Here is a 21,796-nt window from a genome sequence, read left to right as displayed (position 1 = left end):
TGTCAGCCAATTACTTAGTGGGTTTGTCCAGTAGGGTTAAGGGAGCACTTGGTCATGTGAGTTTGGTAGTTAGTGGCCCCTGAATGACAAGGTGGCAGAAGTGTATACTTTCTTGCCCAGCCATTCCACTGTCTTACTGTCCTTTGTCAGCTGGAAGAATAGTCACAGTAGGGAGCAGCTTGGAAGCCCAGCAAGCTTCCAAAGCAGGAGAAATGGAGACAGTGGCTGGGTCAGCAGGAGGACAAGCAGAAATTTCTCTGTCTCAGGGACCTTGTACAGTCTGTCCAACCTGCATGGGGCTGGAAGTTGAGAGTCAGGATTGATGGAAGCAGAGGAATAGGCATTCAGAAGGTGCAGAGTCAGGATTGATGGAAGCAGAGGAAATAGGCATTCAGGAGGTGCAGAGTCAGGATTGATGGAAGCAGAGGAATAGGCATTCAGGAAATCCGGCAGAATAGGAGGGATAGAAGAAGGACTAGGAGAGTCCATTTCTATGAGGTCATAAAACCTCTTCTGCACTTCAGACATGTCTGAGGATTCTCACTTAAAATGATCTTTCAATTTGCTGATAGTTTCCCCAAATGTTAAATCTCCACTGGGGAGTCAGGCTCAATGGAGCCTTATTCTGGAGATCCATATCCCAGGGGGGGAGATCTGTGAGGAGTAGGAGAGGGAATCTTTTGAGAAATCAGACAGTTCCTCCTCTTCCAGTTCTTCTACCCTCCTTTCAGGAACTAGAGGTCTAGGACTTAAAAGGGGAGGAGCAGTGGTAGGGGTTCCTACTGTAGTAGGCTGTAGGGCCATAAAGGCATTACATAAATTCTGGATGAAAGCCTGCCAATCAAGCATGCTTTCAGAAGCAGGAGATAAATGTTTTGCCTTTTGTTTTGTCTTAAGAGGCCTAGCAGGCGTCCAGCTGGGCGAAGGTCTCGAGTCAGATGTACGGATGGCAGCAGCGGAATCTGACTGGCACACAGTGAGTGTTGGTCCCCCACCCCGGAGTCTAAGGTAGATGCCGGTACAGCATCTACAGATGTGCCGTCCGCTCGAGATTGTGAGTCTTCCTCAGAGGTATCTGCTTTATCCAGACTGGCGGAAGTTGAATCCTCGGCCAGGCCAATGTCAGCCATAGGCTGAGGAACAGGCGGTAGAGGCGCAGCAGAAGTAGGCGGCCGCATGGTCTTGGACCTCTTCTTAGGCGGTTCTGATGGGGCATCGGATGCAGCTTCCATCCCTAATGCTATCTGTTTTAAGCACTGGTTTTCTAAGTAGAGATTCAAAGCATGCAAACAGCGACTTAAGGTCTTGGGTACAAAGGCCTGACAAATAGTGCAATTCTTGTGGTTGTGTTCCTTACGTAAACAAAAAAGGCACTGATCTTGGGTGTCTTTGTGGGGAATCTGCTGACCACACTTACACTTGCCCTTTCCAGATGACATGAACAGACTATATAAAACAGGAGAACTGAAAGAATCCCCAACGGGGTACTTATCTGAATTTTTCTTAATCCTCATCCGCGAGAAGCAGGATAACCAGGGATATGACTGGTGGCTGAAAAGTTCTGAGGGATGGTGCGTGCAGACATCACTTTTATGGCCCACATTCCTGCTACCATGTCAGACGCACCTAGAGGGACTGAAAAACTTTGGAATCCTGGCTGGACGAACTGGAAAAGAAGGGTAAACCCACATGAAGAATACTGCATCACTGGAATAGGAGGACATCCCTGTGGATCCCACCACTACCCTGTGTAAGACGTTGAGGATGGATATAAACTACTTGGTCATCTAGGTTTGATAATTAATAGCCCTGAATACCAAAGTACAGGAAGTATAAACCTTTTCCCCACCTATCAATAGCCTTGCTGTCTGTCAGAAAGGAAAGAGTTTTAGAAGTTAATCAGAATAAAGAGACACACTAGAGGGGTCTGCTACAGGACTTTTATATAAGAACTTATGATCATCAGGATACTTATAAAATCTGTCTGACCTTTCAGACGCAGGAGGCTGTAAGTTTGTCTCAACTGAAGTAGATTAAAGAGAGTCTAAAGAAAGTCTCAGGAACTGGAGGAACTGGGTAAGGGGCTGGAGTGCCCATTTCCATCTCTTCTGGACCTCTGTGATCTGCCAAGACTCTGAATCAAAACATTTCACCATGTTTAAAATTCTCTCTCCAAAAGAAAAGTTATTCCCCAAGAGACTCAAGTGAAATGGAATCCTCATCAGAAGGGACTTGTCCAGGAGAGTTGATACGACAGAAGTAGGCCAGGGAATGATCAAAATCAGAAACCTCATCTTCAGAGGAAGAATTATCCACAATCGTTTAAGGAGTGGGGGGTGGGGGTTGGGACAAAAAGTAAGGAGGGTTTAAGGCCAAAATGCCCTTCAGCAGACCCTGAGAAAAATCTTTCCATTCCTTCTCCCTGGAAGGAAGAGAAGAAATGACATGCTTAGTTTTTCTCTGACATACTTTTATTAGTTCACCTGAATTTCTTCACTAAAGAATATCTTTGGGAGGCATTCTAAACCCTCAGAGAATTCATGGTTTACCATTCTCTGCAGATTCCTCATTCAAAAGGCCATTTGACACCTTATCAGCTTTCAGTGAGTTCGCAGAAGTGGGCATCTGAGGTGGAGTTGGATGCACAGTAGGTTCCGAGACCTCAATGGATACGTTAAAATTAGAAAGAGTCGACTGGGTTTAAACTTTTACTTAAAGGGTGGAGGAATGACTGGGCGAGTGGGATCCACCATCTTGGGGGGAAGAAATAAAGGGCTGAGAAAAAAAAACAGTGGGACCAGAAAGTCTTGGGTACAAAAGACTGAAATACAACAAGCCTTGTAGTAGTGTTCTGGTCCTAAGCAAAAAAAAAAAGGCACTTGGGCAGGCAAGTCTTCGCATATGATTCGCCTACTGCACTTGTACTTACCATGCCTAGCTGATTAAGATACTTTAAATAAAGTAAAGGAAGGTCCCCCCAGCAGGGCGGTTAGCTGTTAATGTGAAGCAGTGGTACCACTGATCAAATGATAATCAGTTTAACGGATATGTGACCTGTGTTCGGGCTGGCAGCAAGACAGACTGAGGAATTACTTCTATATGTTACTTATATATAACACAGCAATCATAACTAACATGGCTAAAACCTCACATAACTGGCAATGAAATTCTAACCCCAGGTTATAACACCCACAGGCTGGACAGAATGCCCAAACGCAGTGGAGGCATAGCTGTGATCTATAAAAATACACTAAAGCTTGAACACTTAGAACTTAACCCACCAAGACTCAATAATGCTGAAATATTAATTACCAGTCTCGAAACTGATATAATTATTATACATTTTTTAGGATTAATCTACATCCCACCCAGCAACAATCTCTCCTTAAGTGAAACCTTTATAGATTGGTTTCCTGATTTAAATGTCAAGGAAGACCATAATGACGGGTGACTTCAATATGGACTGGCTCACTTGTGATTCTGACAACCTCCCCCAACTTTATAAACCTATAAGGACACATCAAAACAATACAGTCCCCTACTAGAATAGACAAATGCACCAATAGGCAGTCAACATTTGACTGGAATTTAATCAACAAGTCATCACTGGCCCATCTATCAGGCTGCCTCCCGGACAGCCTCAGCAACCATCTACCAACCTATCTACTTGGGTAACGTCTTTATCCCCCAAAATATTCCATATATAAACAAGTTCGCAACAAAAAAAAAAAACACTTTTTACCCAACACTTTCATATCACTCCTCCAATACTGTCTAAAGCAACTCCGACTTGACTGAGCCACATAATACAACAATTTCCTAAACATACTAATTAGTCTACCACTCTACAGAAATATTTTTGTAAAATCAACTTATGCCCCATGGTTAACTAAAGATACCAAAAAGCTACTAAGGCTTAGAGACAAAGCCTGGACACAATATCAGGTCAACAAAATTCATAACACTCTAGACTACTACCGCCAACTAAAACAATTCCAAAAAATATATCAAGAATGATAAAAAAAAAAAAAAAAAAAAAGGCAAGTATACTACACTAAGATCAAACAAAAGCACCAACAAAATCCACAAAAATTATGGGGTGCTCAAACTTCTTCAGTCTGGCCAATCATCTACTACAATCCCCACCACCACCACTAGTGACAGCATAGCAACCCAGTTTAATGAACATTTTACAAACACTATACTATCACTAATCAAAAACAACAGTAATACTCCCATGTCCTTTCCTAGAAAAGTTGAAACAACTGCCAATCTGTTCTCACTAAAACCGGTCCAAACCAACACCATAAAAAAATTATTCAAACTTAAACCCACATCTCCTGTAGTTAATCAACTTCCATCTGAATATCTCAAACGAACAGCAAGTGCTATCTCTTACCTCATCTCTCTTCTGATCAATAGCTCCATCACAGAAAATATTCCCAAGCTCTGGAAAATAACCTACATCACCCCTATACATAAAAGTGGCACCTCAACTGACCTCTCTAACTACAGACGAATTGCCATACTATCCCCACTATCAAAATTTCTAGAAAAATGCAAGCACGCTCAACCCGTGAACTACCTTCCTAAACAATAACCTACTTCCCAACTCCCAGCACGGTTTTAGACTCACAATAGCCACCCTTATAAGTATTACTAGCACAAATCAATCAACTCAGAAATAATGGATAAATAGTTTCCTCCCCCTTCCTAGACATGTCCAAGGTATTCGATATAATTTCCCATCATAGACTCCTCGATGGACTTTCTTCCCTAAACCTAAGCTTAACAGCCCTCTCCTGGTTTCATAATCACATATCTGATCGACAACAAGCTGTCAGACGGCAAGGAGATCTATCCTCCCTGTTACTTGTCACAGTAGGCATCCAACAAGGTTCAGTTCTAGGGCCACTCCTCTCTACCATCAAAGTTTACACAGCTACTAACCTAGCCACTATTATTCAATATGCTGAGGACTCCACAGTTATCTGTGCTGCTCCCTCCCTTCCACAGATCCAAAAAATAACCCAACAATCCTTCTCAGCCACTGAATCCTTGCTTTCCAACTTATTCTCAAGCCAAATAAAACTAAATTAACAGTCTTCAATAACAAATCACCTGATCTTACATCCTCCTTTCTCATCATTTCACCAAACAATATTAAAATTAAACCCGTCTCCCACAATAAACTGCTTGGTGTCACTACAGACAACAGCTTGAGATTCGATAAACACTTTGTACTAGTCGTCAAAAAAAAAAAAAAGCCTGCTTTAACAAAATCGTAAGATTTGCCACAAACTCATTAAACAGATCCCATAACTGTACAGCCCTTCACCAACTAAACTGGCTAGAACTACATCTGCTATCCTTCACTCAACTCATGACCACCCATACCATATGCCAACTAGACAAATGTCCTACACTTCAAAATATCCTAGAACCCTACTCCAATAAAAGAACCTCAAGATCTTCTCATAAGTTCCTATTAAAACTCACAAAAATCTAACGCCACTTTTTGGAGATTCTCTACTTCTATCATACATCCATGGACTGAAAATTAATTTCTCAACATATCTGAACATCACCAACAAATCCAAGTTTAAACAATTTCTCAAGGCACACTTAACTGACAACTGTCTCCGCTTATGTACAGCCCCAAGCTGATAGGCCTTAATCCTATTAGCTTTTTTTTTTTTTTCTTCTTTCCACATTCTGTATCTCACTCTTCCTGTAAACCCCTTTCTACTACTACTTTCTCCCTCCCATTTTTTTCTTTAACCTCTCCTATAGCTCCTTTCTCGCATATATCTTCTGCTCTTTGTCCACTGAAGATATGCCTTTACATTCATTCATTGCAGATGAAGTTTCATGTATATTGTTTACATTTTAACTAATGTATAACTACACTGTATCTTATCTGTGCTTGTTAAATTGTTTTATTAAGCTTGTTAAACTGTATTCTGGAGATTTTCACTCCGGCCTCCACTGAAAAAGGGCCATTAAGCCCAGCTGGACCTCCCTGGTTAACAAATGTGAAAAAATAAATAAAATAAATAACATGTCTTCCTACATACCCTTTACTCTTACAAAAAGAGGCCACATACACTGGACATATGGGAAGGGAAAGCTTTGACATCCTTGCTAGATGCAAGTGATGATAACCCAAAAGAGAGGAATACTGCAACAGTGATTTCAGTCAGGACATCCGACTAAAACATAATGGGAAACTTCAGCATGCAACACTAGAAAAAAATGAATGAGTGAAGATTACAATAAGTACAAACCACTTGGGACTGCAGCTCTTCTCGACAACCTTCAATGTTCTTGCAAAGGCTAGTTTTCTTCAGCTTGTCATCATCTGAGCTCTTCCCATCACAAATAGCAACTTTTGACTTGTCAGTAAGAGATGATCCTGGAAGACGCAAAGCACTTTCAGGCATTCTTGTTTCAGTCTGGAATGCAGATTCCTTCATTGTGGAACTCATTCCACTACTGGGACTTCGCTTTACAAGGGCCTATGGAAAAAGAATAGACCATGAAAAACTTTGTTGGTAGAAACGTACCATAAAACATACATTCATTATGTGTGTGTTGCTTGCAATGGTGACTTCTTCTGTTATCCCCAGTTTGGCAGACTTTTCTCTGGGCCATGTATTCAAGAGATGTGTACAACTTTTGTTAGCATACACTATGATGTCAAAGACAGCATGCGCAGTCAATTCTCTAATCCCACCTCTGAGGAAGCAAACCTGTAAGACAAGGTAAAATAAACACACACACCTAAAAGGATACAATAAATATGCCTGCAAGACTTAAAAGGAAAATCTACAAGATGAAAATACATAAGCTGCTGTTGTAGGCTACATAGTGAAACGTAGGTTAAACTATCTTTAAGCAACAGTGACCACAGCATTATAATTTAGACAAGATGGGAATGCTGAAAATACAAAGAAGTTTGCCAAAATTTAGAGTAGGGAAGAACACCTAATTAGGGAAAGACCATAAAGGATGAGTCAGGGGTCCAGGGCAAACATAGTAAAGCTAAAAAAAAAATGCATCAGACACAGAGTACTATGGAAACATGTTTGAAAAAGAGACTAACTTAGAAGAACACTAAAGCTATATAAGAATTTGAGAATTTGAAACCTGCAATCAAAGCAGTAAGCACAATGGACCAGTTTTTAGAAGGCCAATGCCTACTGAATCTAGGTGGCTGCACTTGCAAGAATTCAGTTTGCATAGATTTAGCTTTTCCTTCCGTCTCACATAACTTTAAATGGTCCTGATTTAAAGGAGTGTCTGTTAATTTTGATTTGACATGATCTGGCAAGGTTTGTTCTTTCAGCCAAGTATGCCTTCTCAGTACAGACCCAGTAACTGCAGCCCTGCAAGATGCTTCTAGGGCATCAAAGCCACACTGCGAAGTATGCTTACTAACTTGGTTTGCAGAATGCATTAACTCTTGTAAATCTTTATTTTCTACACAATCTGGAAGTAGCACCATTTTTTGTTTAATTAGTTCCATAATATGTGGCTGGTACTTCAACATGTGAAACTGGCAATTCAATGCCCTGATGGCAAGAGTTGCAGAGGTATACACCTTCGTACCCCATCTGTCTAAAGCTGTGGAATCCCTGTCTGAAGGGGTAGGGTTTTTGGCTATAGTAGCCTTAATGCCTTTAGGACCCTGGGAAATTATCTCTTGATCAGCAATAGTATTCTTAGAGAGAAATTTGTGAGAATCGGGTACCCTGTAGTACCTGTCAGGTTTTTTAGGGGCTGGTGGTAAAGTGTCAGGAGTAAAACATTATTCCATGAAGACATCATCTACAATATCCAGGACAGGGGGTATAGCTAGAGGCCTGTGCTAAGGCAACTCTAAAAATTCTGAGCGTCTCTTTTTGGACTGAGGGTAGTCCTGCCATTCCCAGCAGAAATGCTCTCTTAAAGTATGCAAGGTTTCACCAAAAGAAAAATCCACTGCAGGGGAGGCAGTGAGAATGGATTCTTCTGCGTCTGAATTTTCATAGGTTGATAAGGGTATGTCCTGGTAATCAGAAGGTCAGAGTCATCGGACTCCTGGTCTGTAGAATCAGAAAGAATCTCAATTCTTTGTCTTTTAGCAGGGGAAGGCTGTTTTCCCCTAATTAGAGTAATAAGGTCTTCAGCCATTCTAAGCATTTGTTTTTGTGGCACGGGAGCTTGAGCATGCATTTTGGTCATTGGTTTTCTAGGCGTAGTGCGTACTCTGGGCCTGAGTAACTTGGTAGTTTTGGCTAAAAACGAAGTGGTCGGTTTAATGCGAACACCGGTAGGTCGGAATATACCCTCAAAAGCCAGTGACTGCACAGCGGCTCCGGACCCATCCAAGGTAGAGACATCTGCAGGTTCCATAGTTGAAGTATCCTGCTGCATATACTGGACATCAAATGGGTCTTAGCAGAGGCCTGCAAATCTGTAGAAACAGGCATCAGGGGGCTGCAAAGGCACCTCACTGAGTACCGGAGGACTGGCGATTAGCTTAACGGAAGCGTTATCGGCAGTTTTGGACCTATGCGGTCTATCTTTACGTTCTTTTCAGAATATCGGTAGTTGGATGGCTTATCAAAGCCATTCTGGAATACGGAGAACGAGTGTGAAAGAATTTAGCGACAAAGATAGTCCAACGACGAATGGTTCGGGTGTTAAACAAGGCACAAAATCGGCATTGAGGGACGTCGTGGTCTGGGCCTAAACAGGTGAAGAATGAAAATCTCTGCGAGGTATTTGCTTTCCACAGGCAAGACAATTGTTAACTTTTTCTGACATCAGTTGGAGCAAGAAAAAATAATCCCCAACAGGGTACTTGGCTTTAGAAGACTTCAGGTTTGAAACTCAAAAAATGAAAATTTAATGTAGCGGTCGACTGGCACTTGTGAACTGCTTCTGCTTTGGGCTCCTTCTCGGCAAGAAAAAACTGATCTAATAGCGTCAGCTGCCTGTTTTATACCCTGATGACCTAACGTCATGGAAGAAGTGATAGCATCCGACGCAAAAATCCTAAGACTCTGGTATTCGGGCCGACTAAGGGCTACCTGCAGGCAGGTAACTCAAGTGTGATGACTGCAACGGTGAAACACGAAGAACATCGCCTCAAGACCGTATCCCTCTATTCTGTCTCTTACATGCTTTTGAGGGGAGATCTATGCCTGGCATACAAGGCATTGTCAGAACCCCACTCTGATGGACCTCCTGCATATCCACAAAACAAACAGTATCAGAATTACCCATTCTAAAGACTTAAATCTTGCCTGTGATATAAATAGGACCTGCTGGAGACAGGGGTAAGTATCTCAGAAAATACCCTGTCTATGGAACAGGCTCCCCATCCATGTGAAGCAGAGTTCCTCCCTAAGCCAATTCAAGTGCAACTTGGACAATTGGAAGGGAAACAGGAAATTCATCCCTGGTTTGGCACCTATGTCTCTGATGGTAACCTGTAAATGGTACATCTCCCAGGCCCATGCTTACACTAATCAAGGCCATCAGAACTTGTCACATTTAGGATGCATAGCTAGGCTTAAAAAGGCCCTTGTGGTAGTTAGCCTAGTAAACAACTATGAACCTATTAAAAAGAGAGAAGAAACACCAAAAGGGGAAGGTAGGGAGGGAAGGAATACTGCAACAGTGATCATTTTGTCATATATTGTTATGGCATGATCTTGCACAAATGTACAATGTCTTTCCTTAGATCACTAGTACAGTATTCCAAAACTGTTGAGTGATTCCCAAAGCTTAAGAAGTGTGAAGAAGAGTAGATGGTAAGGAGACAGAACTGCCTAGTAATCCAGAGAGGACTGACCTGGCAAAGGCAGCTCTGGATTTAGTAATGTCATCCACACTATAATGTTCAGTGAAAATATGCACAGATAATTAGTTACAGTGTTCTTGAGTCAATCCCTCTGAAAAAGGCTCCAGACAAGGCCACTATCAAGTAAAATGGGCCTTTGCTGAAGAGGGTATGGTTTTGCCATGCTGTGTTTAGCAAAAAGAAATAGAGTTAGAAATCCAGTTAGCAACAGTTAACTTTGAAACTTGGTTTCCTAACCTGGAATCTGGAAAACAGACAACTGGTAAGGTTTGTGAATATCCACAGCAATCTTTTTTTCAAGAGTGGGGTTGACATAAGACAGAAGGTTTCAGAGCCAAAAACGTCCTTAAACCTTCAGTGAAAACCATCCATTCTTTCACACTAGGGACAAGATTAAGGTGAAGCAATAGGTTTTGTTTTCTGATGCTTCCTCTTGGGTGGGATATCCACCTGTAGTAGGTGTGGTGGTTCATTACCTTGATGTACCCTAGTTAGTTTCCCTGCAATCCCTTCCCTTAACCAGGATCTGATGGATGCCCTCTGGTCCTTCGAATATGATTTGAGGTTCACCCATGTCTATAGAATCCTCAGCAATCAAGGCCTCTGATGTGGCCTCCAGCAGGGTCTCAGTATTGGTTATCTGAGGAGGAATTGGATGTACCAAAGGTTCTGAAACTTCAGCTGTTATGTTGAAGTCAGACAGGGGCATCTGAGCTAGGCCTTTTAAGCTTTTTTTTTTTAAACTGGTGAAGGTATATTTGGAGAAACGGTATCTGCCATCTTAGAGTGGGCCAAGCTTTTAAGACAATCAGGTTTGAAGAAAGTGTTAAGACCAACAGGATCTCAAGGTCTTAGGAGCAAAGGATTGGCAAATGGAACAAGCCTTGTTGTAGCATTCTGCTCCTAAGCAAAAAAGGCAATGGGTGTGTGCAAGCCTTTCTATGTGATTTGACTACCTCACCGCACTTACCACTCCTAGCCAACATCTAATGCTAATAAGAAAAAAAAACAGTTAAATATAAAAGGAGGATCTGATGATGCCATTTTTCATTCATTCCTCAATTAACAGGTCTCTGATCCAACCTTAGATCTAGCTCAGCCATTATTTCCAAATGCACAGATCCAACTCATAAGCCCCTCTCTTTATGCATAATGCCCACTTACCTACCATATCTCAGATCTCATTTGCAGACATATCACCCAGACACAAATCCTTCTCTCTCAGGCAATCGGGTACTTTTTTTTTTTTTTTTCAGGGTTACATTTTTTGTTTTTTTACTGTATTTATATTATCTTTCTTAATTTCCCTTTCACTTGTCCTCCCTTACCTTCTAGTTTTTGGGTTCTGTCCGTCAGACAGTACTTTTTCTTTCATACCAGTTAGCTCTTGGTACTCTTGCCTACTTTCTTCCCCTTTCATCCTACCCTTTAGATGGTATTCCTTTGTACCACTATTGGTACCTCTTCTACTGTAAAATAAAAATTTTTCTTCTGTAACCCTTTTTCTTTCTTATGACAGATAAGCTCACTGGATTCAAATAAGGCATTTCCTATGGGTATACGATTCTCAACTCATATTCCCACAGGGAGTGTGTGTTTACTGCTTGGGTGTAGCCCATTTACATACAGGCTGCACTATCTGTGACCAAAGGAATAAGTTGGTGCTGAAGTGTCTTCTTCCTTCTACTTCCTCCTCTTTACCTACTGCGGCTCAAACCCTCTCCAAGCAGTCTGAAAAAGGGAAGCCTGAATTATCTCCCAAGGATAAGGATTTTAGAAAAAGGTCTCCAGACCGCTCACCTACTTTGGCTTCAACCTCGGAGACTCCATAAAAATTTCAAAAAAGTCAGAGCCAGCTACCTCAGATCTCACCTCCTCAAAGTCTAAGCCACTTCAGATCCAGTCTCAATAGTCACTGGAGCCATTATCTCTAACTTCCTTCTTTTCTTTCTCAGACTTCCTTTTCTACAGAAGACTCTGAAAAAGCACTCCAAGCCACCATCTACCAGCTACTCCCTTTGGTCCTCCAAGGAGCTTATCTGAAGCAAAGGTGGACAGGATGATGAGATACAGATAAGGGTAATTCTGGCTCCATCTCCCATCAAACCCATGAGCCAGCTCCCCACTAACTCTCAGTATCTCCTTCTCTGATCCATCCCCGTGGTTTTGGAGCCCTTGGATTCAAAGAGGAGTCATTCTTCAACTCTGACCACTTCGAGTCATCAGACTCTGGTCCTTTTGGTGCAAGAGGAATCTCGGAGCTGAAGCATCGGTAATGGCAGTGCCCTGAACAGCTCCCAGACTAAAGTGGAGAAATCTCCGGGAACGCTAATCCATCTTTATGTGGTAATACGCGTTCTGGAGATCTATAGAGCACATCCAGTTGTCCTTCACTAGAAAAGGGAGAATGGACTGTACTGTGACCATCCAGAATTTCTGAGGTTTGATAAATTTGTTCAATAGACTGAGGATCCAGGATTGGTCTCCAGTCCCGTCTTTTTTGGCACTAAAAAGAACCTAGAGTAAAACCCGGATCCTCTCTGGTCTGTTGGGATGGTTGGATGACTTTCTTAGCAGTTTTTCTTTCTATTTCTAAGGCTGCTACCTCACCTCTGCTTGGGTGGCACATCGGGGATTCGTTTGACGGGTCTGGGAGTTCAATCAAATGGTATCTGCTAGCCTCTGGATATTACTCCCTGCACCCAGACATCGGTAATAGTGAGTTGCCAGGCTGGTAGGTGCATAGAAAAACGACCCCTGACTGCTTTCAGAGGAAAGCAATCGGGCCGCTGGTCGGGAGCGCTGGTGGGGTCGGCCTAAGAAGGAATCTCTAGGGCCATGGTTATGCAGACCCCCTCTACACCGAAAGGGGCGTCTTCCAGATGAGTTGCCACCTCTGCCCCAGGGGGGATTGCTCACCATGAGTGTCACGAAAAGATCCTTGGGATTTCTTGAACCACAATTTCCCTTCGCTTTGGTTCCTGGAGTAGGACCTCTGGGGGGAGGGGGGGGGTGGAAAAATGTATGCCCACAGCAGACAAGGTATTTCTGTCTTTCTCACTTCTTCCTAGTGTGTCTCGTACTTTGGGACCAAAAAGTGCAGATTCGTCAACAGGCATGTTGACGAAGGAAGATTTAAAGGGGTCTGTGAAATCACACAAATGCATCCAAGCATGATGTCTCATGACAATGCCTGATGTGGTAGCTCTTGTTGTCCCCTCGATGGTATGAGATATCAAATGCATCGAGGAATTCGAGATGGATTCAAGGATAGCTAGCTGCGAGGCGATAGTGCTACACATCTCATAAGGCAGTACCCCCCACCAAAGAGGAAGACATTTCAGAAATCAGGTCTCTTTGGAGGCGAGTGAAGTGTGCCAGATAGTTCAGCGAATGGCAAAGGTCGCTGAAGCATAGGTCTGCTTCCCTAGTCTGTCCATGGACCGAGACTCCCTGTTCGGAGGATGGACAGTGGAACTATCTTCTGTCAGTTCCCTCTTAGTGGCCACCACCACGATCATGGAATCAACAGTCAAGTGCTTTGACCAGTTGGGCTGGTCTTTGGGGGTGGATAGAATTTTGTCTGGCCTCCTGGGGGCGGGTTCTACATTGTCCTGGTCCTTTCACGCACGCTGCACTATTATCTTTATAAGCTCATCCGCAGGTGGGGTCACCCACGAAGTAAATGGCCAGGCACGGAAGGCCTGCAAGAACAAAGATTCCTCAGAAGTAGGGTTAGAGGACCTCCAGTCTACCTGCTGCCTGAGGATTTCGAGAATGTCTCCAAATGATTCGTCTGGAGGAGATCGTGGGGACTCTTCACCCTCATCACTATCGGTGTCCTCAGTGACAAGATTCCTCAAGGGAATCAAGGTGCTTCCTCTTGCACACTTTCTTCCAGGGTGGCTCCCCAGTGGGATGATCTTCTGAGGATTCTGAAGAGGTCTTGTGGCTCCCGTGCCTGGGATCCCAAAGTAGGGGGTTGGGACAGCTGCATGCTAAGGGGGGGGGGGTTCTGGTGTCGATGCCACTGGTGCTGACTGCAAGCCTGTGGAGACAAGGACCCTCTTCATCACCTTCAAAGCAGAACCACCCGAAGAGGGATGGGAGCCCAGAACAGAGAAAGACTACCTCGGAACCAGGGTCACACCCCACCCTGAGGAGCCTGTCGCCAGGTGAGGAGCTCTGAGAGGACTGGAAACTGCCGGAGCCATGGACATATATGGTGCCAGCGAACAAAATAGGCAGCAGGCTAGGTACCAAGGTGCCAACAGCCCAAATACTGTTCCAAGAGTGTACGGGCTGAAACGGAGCCAATGCAGCAAGGGAGATCGGTGCCAACAGGGTAAACTCTGCAGTCAGAGCCAAGACAGTATGAACTGGGGTGGTCATCGGTACAGAGATCTCTGGGGCCTGGGTAGAGGCCGGATGAGGATAAACAGGTAAGTATGCTGTGATGGGTTCAGAGCCAAAGGGAACTAAAGGTCTATCTGGGGATGGGCAATCCCCTAGCTGCCAGAAGCTGGTCCACAACCCGCACTACATCTTGTTCAGAAAGGCTCCTGGTAGATCTATAGGAGGCTTCTGAAGAGCAGTCAGGTCTTTCAAGAAAGGGGCTAAACTGGTGCCCCGAAAAAGGGTCGTAAGTTGGACAGTATCTGGTTCTTGGGAGATGTTCAACTTTAGGAACAGAGGTCATAGTCTATGGAATCGAATAAGCTACCGGCACCACGGCCGGGGATGGTGCTGAAGTGGGTATGGTTGTCAAAGCCAGTGCCAGAACCAAGGACAGCACCGAAGCAGATGGTGCCGAAGCTGGAACCAAAAAAGAAATTAACATCAGAGATGGCACTGAGGGGAAAGACACACGGCCTGGTACCGAAGAGGTCTGCTCTGAGTGTACCGGAGAAGTTCGATGCAGACTTGTTTGGGGATGTTGGAACAGAGCGACTCCATTTTCCTTGTGTTTCTTGGTTTTAAGAGGTGGTGAGACCTCTGACCCAGAGCGCCACCGAAAAAGGCATTTTGACTAAACCTTTCAAAATTAATTTGTTTTTGCACTCTGCTAGAGTGCGACTGCTAAAACTAGTGCAGATGTCACAATAAGCATTTATATGATCCACTCCCAAATAGTAAACGCAGCGAGCGTGACCGTCTGAGATGGGCATCTTTCGCCCACACTTGTCGCACTGTTTAAACCCCAACTTAACTTTGTCTGATATAGTACTGACAACAAAGAGCTACCCAGAAGGAAACAAGGGAAAAGGAAAGTGAGTTTTTTTTTTTTTTTTTTTGAGAAGATAAAGAGGGAAAGGAGAGAATACCAATGATAGCAATTAGAAATACCACAAGTGGTAAAAGTAGGACCTATCAAAGGCAGGGGAAAGGGACACTACCAACGATGGTAAAAGGTTAATTACCAAAGGTAGAGGGGTAGGAATTAGAAGCAGGTTACAGGCGAGGGAAGAAAAAAGCAAAACTGACTAAAAAGGACAAAGTTTTGAGAGAAAACAACACAAAAAAAAAAAAAACTATTTCCACTTATCTTTGAGAGAGAGGCTAGGCACGTTTGACGAGGAATGTGGCAAATGAGATTTGGGGAGACTATGAGGGGGGCATTATGGGTAGGTCTTAGCGGAGACTTTTTGGTTGGTGTGAGCTTGGAAACGGCTGTGTCAATTCCAAGGACGGAATCAAAGTCCTATCAGTAAGGAATGAATAAAGATTTACATCATCAGATTATGTGGTTTCACAAGTCCCAGCATCTTCCTAGATCCAGGAAGGGATGATTTCACCACAGACTGGTTCTCCTGAAAGGTTTCCTGAGTGATGTTGTCTGGAGGCAGTTGTGGGGTGCTGGTCTATGCACCATGAATCTTGGGCATCCATCACAACAGATTCTTAGCAGCAGAGGATAATATCCAGAGTTATTTTACATCATTTTCCCAAATTCCCCCTAGAAGATGAAAATAATACTCCATGTCCCACCCAATCACAGGGAGGCAGCACACTTAGAAACAGAAAAGCTGCTAGAAAGAGTCATCTAGAAGGTCCCACCCAAACCAGATTAGCACCTGGAATTTACTCGAGAATCTTAGTGCCAAAGACAAAAGGGAGCTTGAGTCCCATCCTGGATCTCAACAAACTAAACCAATATACGAAATATTCAAGGTTCCAGACGGTCACGGTTCAGTCCATTTTCCCACTTCCTGTGAAAGGACAACCGGATGTACTCAACAGATCAAGGTACATACATCAAAATGAACAGGTGGTCCAGAATGTATCTGTACTTTCATCTAGGAGCCAGTCATTACCACTTTACAGCACTACCCTTTGGCCTCACCACAGCCATCAGGGAGTTCACCAAATGCACGACGGTGGTAACAGCTCACTAAAGAACGCTGGGATTCAGAGCGTTTCCATATCTAGAAAACTGGAGCTTCACTGCCTGAACCAGGCATCATCTTTTACAAGGGACTACTTGCTCCAATTATATCTCTGTCTAAGCATCACAGTGAACTACAGCAAGTCACAGCTCACAACTACACACAGTCTGGAGTTCAGAGGTGATCATCTAGATATGGTCAATCAAATAGAGTCACTTCCTCCAACAAGAGTACAAACACTTAGATCACTGGCCATGTAAGTGATCTTGTATTCTCCTCCAGCTAGTCTTGAAAGGCTTAGAGTCCATGGAAGCAGCAATCACTATGATTCCTTTAGCAAGATTTCATAAGCGGATTATGAAATGGACTGTCAGTAGAGAGGTCTACTCTCCAGCAGCCTTTGTTCACCCCAGGCAGGATCACACAAATTTGCAAAAATATCTTCTTTGGTGGATTTGTTCAGATGAAGTTCCTCAAGGCCATCCATTTGTTCTCCCGCTGCTGCAACCACAGACTCCGCCCAACTGAAGTGGGGGGGGGGGGTCCATTACTTGGAAAGCACAGTTCACGGTACACGGTCCCCAGAAGAGGCCAATGCGCATATCAATGTTCTTGAAATGACAGCAGTCCTAGCATTGCAGACCTTTCAGGATGTTCTCCACTTCAAGATTATAGTGATTGAAATGGACAATGCATCTGTAGTCTGGTACATCAACAAATGGGGGACCAGTTCTTATCCACTATGTCGAGAAGCAATTTGTGTGGCCACTTTCTCATACCAATGCATATTCCAGGGAAAGCTAACGTGCTTACTAACAAACTAAGCAGGTCCATTCTGATGAGGCGCTCCGAGAGGACTGGAAGCTGTCGGAGCTGTGGACATAGGTGGTGGGCTAGGTACCAAGGTGCCGTCAGTCCATACACTGCTCCGAGAGTGTCAAAGTGGTGAAGAGAGCTGTCCATCAATAGGGCCAGTCATACTGGGACCTCTTCGCTTCTCCTCTCAAAAACTGCAGCAGGTTCTTCACCCTGGTCCTTCCTCTGAGGGGAGTCACTAAGAGATGCTCTAGTTCAGGACAGGCCCTCCAGTCGTTTATGCTTTTACCCAGTTACCTCTAATCAACAAACTCAGAGCTATCCTAATTACACCTTTTGGCCTTTTCAAATATGGTTTCTCTTCTTGTGGCCTCATCTTCTGTCCCTGCCTTGGGTACTGGACCCTAGTCCAGACCTCCTATCTCATCCAACAAGGATGATTCATCCTAAAAATAACAGCCTTCAAGCTGACCACATGGTTTCTCTAGTTCCACTGATGGCTAGACAGCCCAGGCTTTCCTCCTCAGTCTGATATTTTATCGTCTTCCCAAAATGCTTAAAATTGGAAAATTTACAAAAGTAAATGGAAGGGATTTTCAATCTGGCCCCTTTTCTGCCCCCATACCAGCTATTCTTGAATTTTTATCTTCAGTTGTTTTTATAAGGAGGCTATTTTTTCTACTATTAAAGTGCAGTTGGTTGCCATTCAAACTTCCATTCGGGTGAAAATCATTCTTCCTTGGCTTCTTCCAGGTTACGTAAAGCCCATCTGAAAGGCACCTTCTTACTTAGGCCTCCAGTCAAGGACCCTACACCTCCATGGAATTTAACTATCTTGCTTCAAGGTCCAACCCAAAAGCCCTTTGAGCAGTCAGCCAAGGCAGATCTAAAACTTTTGTCCCAGAAAACTACTTTTCTAGTTGCTATTATGTCAGCTAGACAAGTACATGAACTCCAGGTTCTTTCCTCAAAGTCTTCCTACTGTTTTTTTGCATAAGGATACAGTTTCTTACAGAAGTCCATCATTTTTGCCAAAGGTGGCTTCTGAGTCTAACATCCTGTTTTTCTTTCCAAATTTCACTAATAAGGGAGAATACCTGCCCCATCTTTTGGATGTGCACAAGCAACTTTGATATTTATCTCCAACGAACCAAAGATTTCAGGAAAACTGACCAGCTGTTTGTATCCTTTTCATCAGACTGGCATGGCAGCTTTCAAAGTAACCTTAGCCAGATGGTTAAACGATTGCAAATCCATTGGCTATAGCCAGAGGGTTGTCTTTACCCAAGCTCCCTAGAGCACATTCTACGAGGTCTATAACCACTTCAGCCTTTTGCTCAAGATAATCAATAGAAGATATTTCTGCTGCTGCCACTTGGACCAATGGTCATACCTTTATTGCTCATTACAACTTCAATTTGATTTTTAAGAACACAGCTGCCTCTGGCTCCACAGTACTCTGAAATATCCTTCCACGAGGATCACCCAAGGCTCACCTAGTTCTGTCTCATCAGTTGAGGAATTAATGAAAATGACACCACCAGACACAAAAGTTAAGTACTCACCATAACTATGCATCCGTGCTGTCCATCTTCATTTTTCCTCAACCTCCCACCCTGCTAACCCCTCTTCCCTTTATTCTTTTACACTCCTATTTCGGGAACTACTGTTCCTTGCTTGAGCTTACATTTTCTCTATATAATCTCTACTTTACAGATTCCTTATCTTACCAGTCATGTATTATTGGGGGCAGCAAACTCAATGTGAGGTAAGTTAGGTTAGTGGGGCATTACGGGTAAAGGGAGGAGCTCTACAGTTGGATCAGTGAATCTAGAAACGTAGCTGAGTTGGATCAATGTCAAGTTCAAGACCAGTCAGTTGAGGAAGGCTGAAAATAGAAACAGATGCATCATTATGGTGAGTTCATAACTTTTGTTTATCCAGCAGGACACTTACTTGAGTCTTCAAAGCAATGGTACCAACAACCAAATGGCAAATCAGCCCGATGGATGTGCTACCAACGTTCAGGATGGAGGCGAGAGTCTGGGGAACTATACTCGCATATCCGCCTATGGACCTCCTACACTTGCAAGCTGAGGTCAAACATCTGAAACAATCTTGGGAAGGTAAAGCTTCGGTACCCCAGCCAGAAAACAGCAGTGATAACCCTTATGTCAGGAATACTGAAATAGTGATGTCAGTCAGGACATGTGTGGGACATCAGGGGTAGAAGGGTCTGCCATCTTTGCTTTGAGTTGTCAAGAAAGAAGCAAGAGACAAAACAATAATACAGACTTGTGGCAATATGGGGTTATATGCAGTGAAGGACTATACTGGTATGCATTTCTATCCCACCTACAACTGCTATTATGAAACTTAAGAGAACTGTGGGAAAAGTAATTGGCTTTCAGCAGGAATTATAGACACAGAAAAGAACATACAACAAAACAGGGCAGATTCCTAGAAAAAATGTATGAGAATACTCGAAACAGAAGATGTTAACTTACTATCTGGAACCCAGTCAGAATTTATATATTCCCAAGACAGAATAACTGGGTTTTACTGGACAGAAATATTTCACAAGAGCATGGGTATCTAACCGAATGCTGTGAAACTCATTCAATATCCATTTCAGATCATGCATCAATAAAGACAAGTTAAAGATGCAGGATAATCCAGATAAAGGAAATACTGAAGCTTTTCTTATTTGCTGCCACAACCATGGGAATACATCCAAAAAAGGGCTGGAGGAGACAGCTACCGCAACAGTAATTTATTTTAACAGCTACTTCAGTAAGTTCATTTACACAACTCTAATATGGTCAAAATTTAGATCACTCTTGTGGTAGCCAAAGCTGTTTGAGTGGATTACCATATCTTAGAAACATTTAGGAGGTCCTAGAGAAAGGACCTAGCATAGCCTGTTCTGTACCTGGAAGAAGAATCCAGTTTAAAGTGCTTTGTGAATGCACATACAGAGGACCACACTGCTGCCTAAAAATACTAAGGGAGTCACAACCCCTTTCTAAAAAGCCAGAGATTAAGCTAAAGACCTAGTAAAAATGGGTACTAACCCTGACTGGACTTAACTTACGGTGAGAACAGCAAAAAGAAATAGCATCTGATAACCATCTCTAAACTATCTGTTTTAATACTGGCTGCCCTTTATTCTAACCTACACAGTAGGCAAACAGATGACTGGCCTTTCTGAAGGGTTTAGTTCAGTCCAAGTTGTGTCTATGCTGCATGTGGAGAGAGTATGCAAAACTCTCTTATTTTTAAGCTCTGGAAAGACTATGGGGAAGATAAATATCTCATAGGATCAAAAAAGGTTACTAAGCTTATGACCCCCTAGGCCCCTTAAAAGCCTAGCCAAGTTTTACCCCATTTCCATAATCAGCACGTATTACCCCTGTCTAAGAGGGACATGGGTGGAACCCCCTGGGGTGAATTTACAGTTACCAATACAATTGGCCAGACTGGGTTTGAAGACAGCCAATGAGGCGCTCTGCATGACATGAAGCAGGAGACTGTTCCAAAGGTGTGGTAACCTCTGGAGACAAATCTGTCCCTTCAGCAGGTTCTACTAATGTCACATACCAGGTTAAGGCCATTAGAGCAAGTAACCCATGTACCATTTGACTTATGTATATGCATTTGCAATAAAGCAGGGTTGCCTTATATGCGCGGCAGACATCACCTCTGAGTAGTGTGTATGAAACAGAAGACAGTGATTTCAAACAGTCCTCATAGGACAGATGCTGAAGACCTTGAATTTTCCTTGTGAAGAACCTCTGTAGTTATCTCCAGTTGCTGCAAGTGATTGGAAAGGTACATACCAAAAGGGGCATTGTACTCAATTAATGGCCTGATGAGGGAAGAATACAGGGAGGTTATAACTTCTTTTTTCTGGAGGCAATCCCCTTACTTATGAGGAGCAATACAGAATGCCCTTAATACCACTGTGAAGACATGGTGATCAAAGGTAAGATTGCTGTCAACCTGTGTGCCCAGGTCTCTCACCACTGAGTGCGCACTTAGGGTGTTGTTATTGATGTGGTAGTTAGCAGCAACATCAGTCTTACTGAAAGGGAAAACAGTTTTTTTCGCACCGAGTTTAGGGCCATGTTTTTGGCACCAGTCATTTGTTTGTGTAAGACCCTCTTGTAGGATGTTGACATCGTTTGGAGATTCTATGATGACTTTTAGTTTGCAGTCATCAGCAAACTTTGCCAGCCACAGACCTTTAGTTTTAGCTTGAACTTCAGAGAAATAGATTTCAAACAGTAGAGGTCCCAGGACTGATCACTGCAGAAAACCACTGGTTACAGGTTACTGTTGCAGGTGGATTTCCTTATTTTGACTATATGGGTTCTATCAGTGAGACAGTTAGCGACCCATCTAATGATACACGGGTTGACACCTAGCTGGGTGAGTGTCTGTTATGCGTAAGTGGGGGATAGTGTCAAAAGCCTTGGCTAAGTCTAGGTAGGCTGTATGCAAAGATTTCCCCTCACCAAGGGACTTGGTGACTGTCTCAAAGTCGTCCACCAGGTTTAACAGGTATAAATCTCCCTTTGACAATTCCAAATTGAGTTTGGTTAAGTGTTTGGAGGTTATCATTATCTTTGTTGATAAGGTCCATGATGGTTCTCTCCACAGCCTTGCAGATAAGGCTAGTCAGGCTGATAGGTCTATAGTTCCTGAGGTCAGTGGAAGCACCACCTTTGTGCATGGGGAT

General features: G+C 43.3%; 1 protein-coding gene across 1 annotated transcript in view; it reads right to left on the bottom strand.

The window, feature by feature from the left end:
* The window catches only part of UBR4 (ubiquitin protein ligase E3 component n-recognin 4), a 3,959,899-nt gene that overhangs the window by 2,530,671 nt on the left and 1,407,432 nt on the right, over positions 1-21,796 (bottom strand). The window contains 1 exon segment of the mRNA XM_044087073.1: positions 6,288-6,518. Coding sequence (XP_043943008.1) covers positions 6,288-6,518 — 231 coding nt within the window.

This window comes from Protopterus annectens, chromosome 1.part1, assembly GCF_019279795.1.
Source record: "Protopterus annectens isolate FY-2018-M chromosome 1.part1, PAN1.0, whole genome shotgun sequence".
Lineage (NCBI taxonomy): Eukaryota > Metazoa > Chordata > Ceratodontiformes > Protopteridae > Protopterus > Protopterus annectens.
Note: the sequence above shows the minus strand (reverse complement) of the source record. Positions and strands in the feature narration are given on the sequence as shown.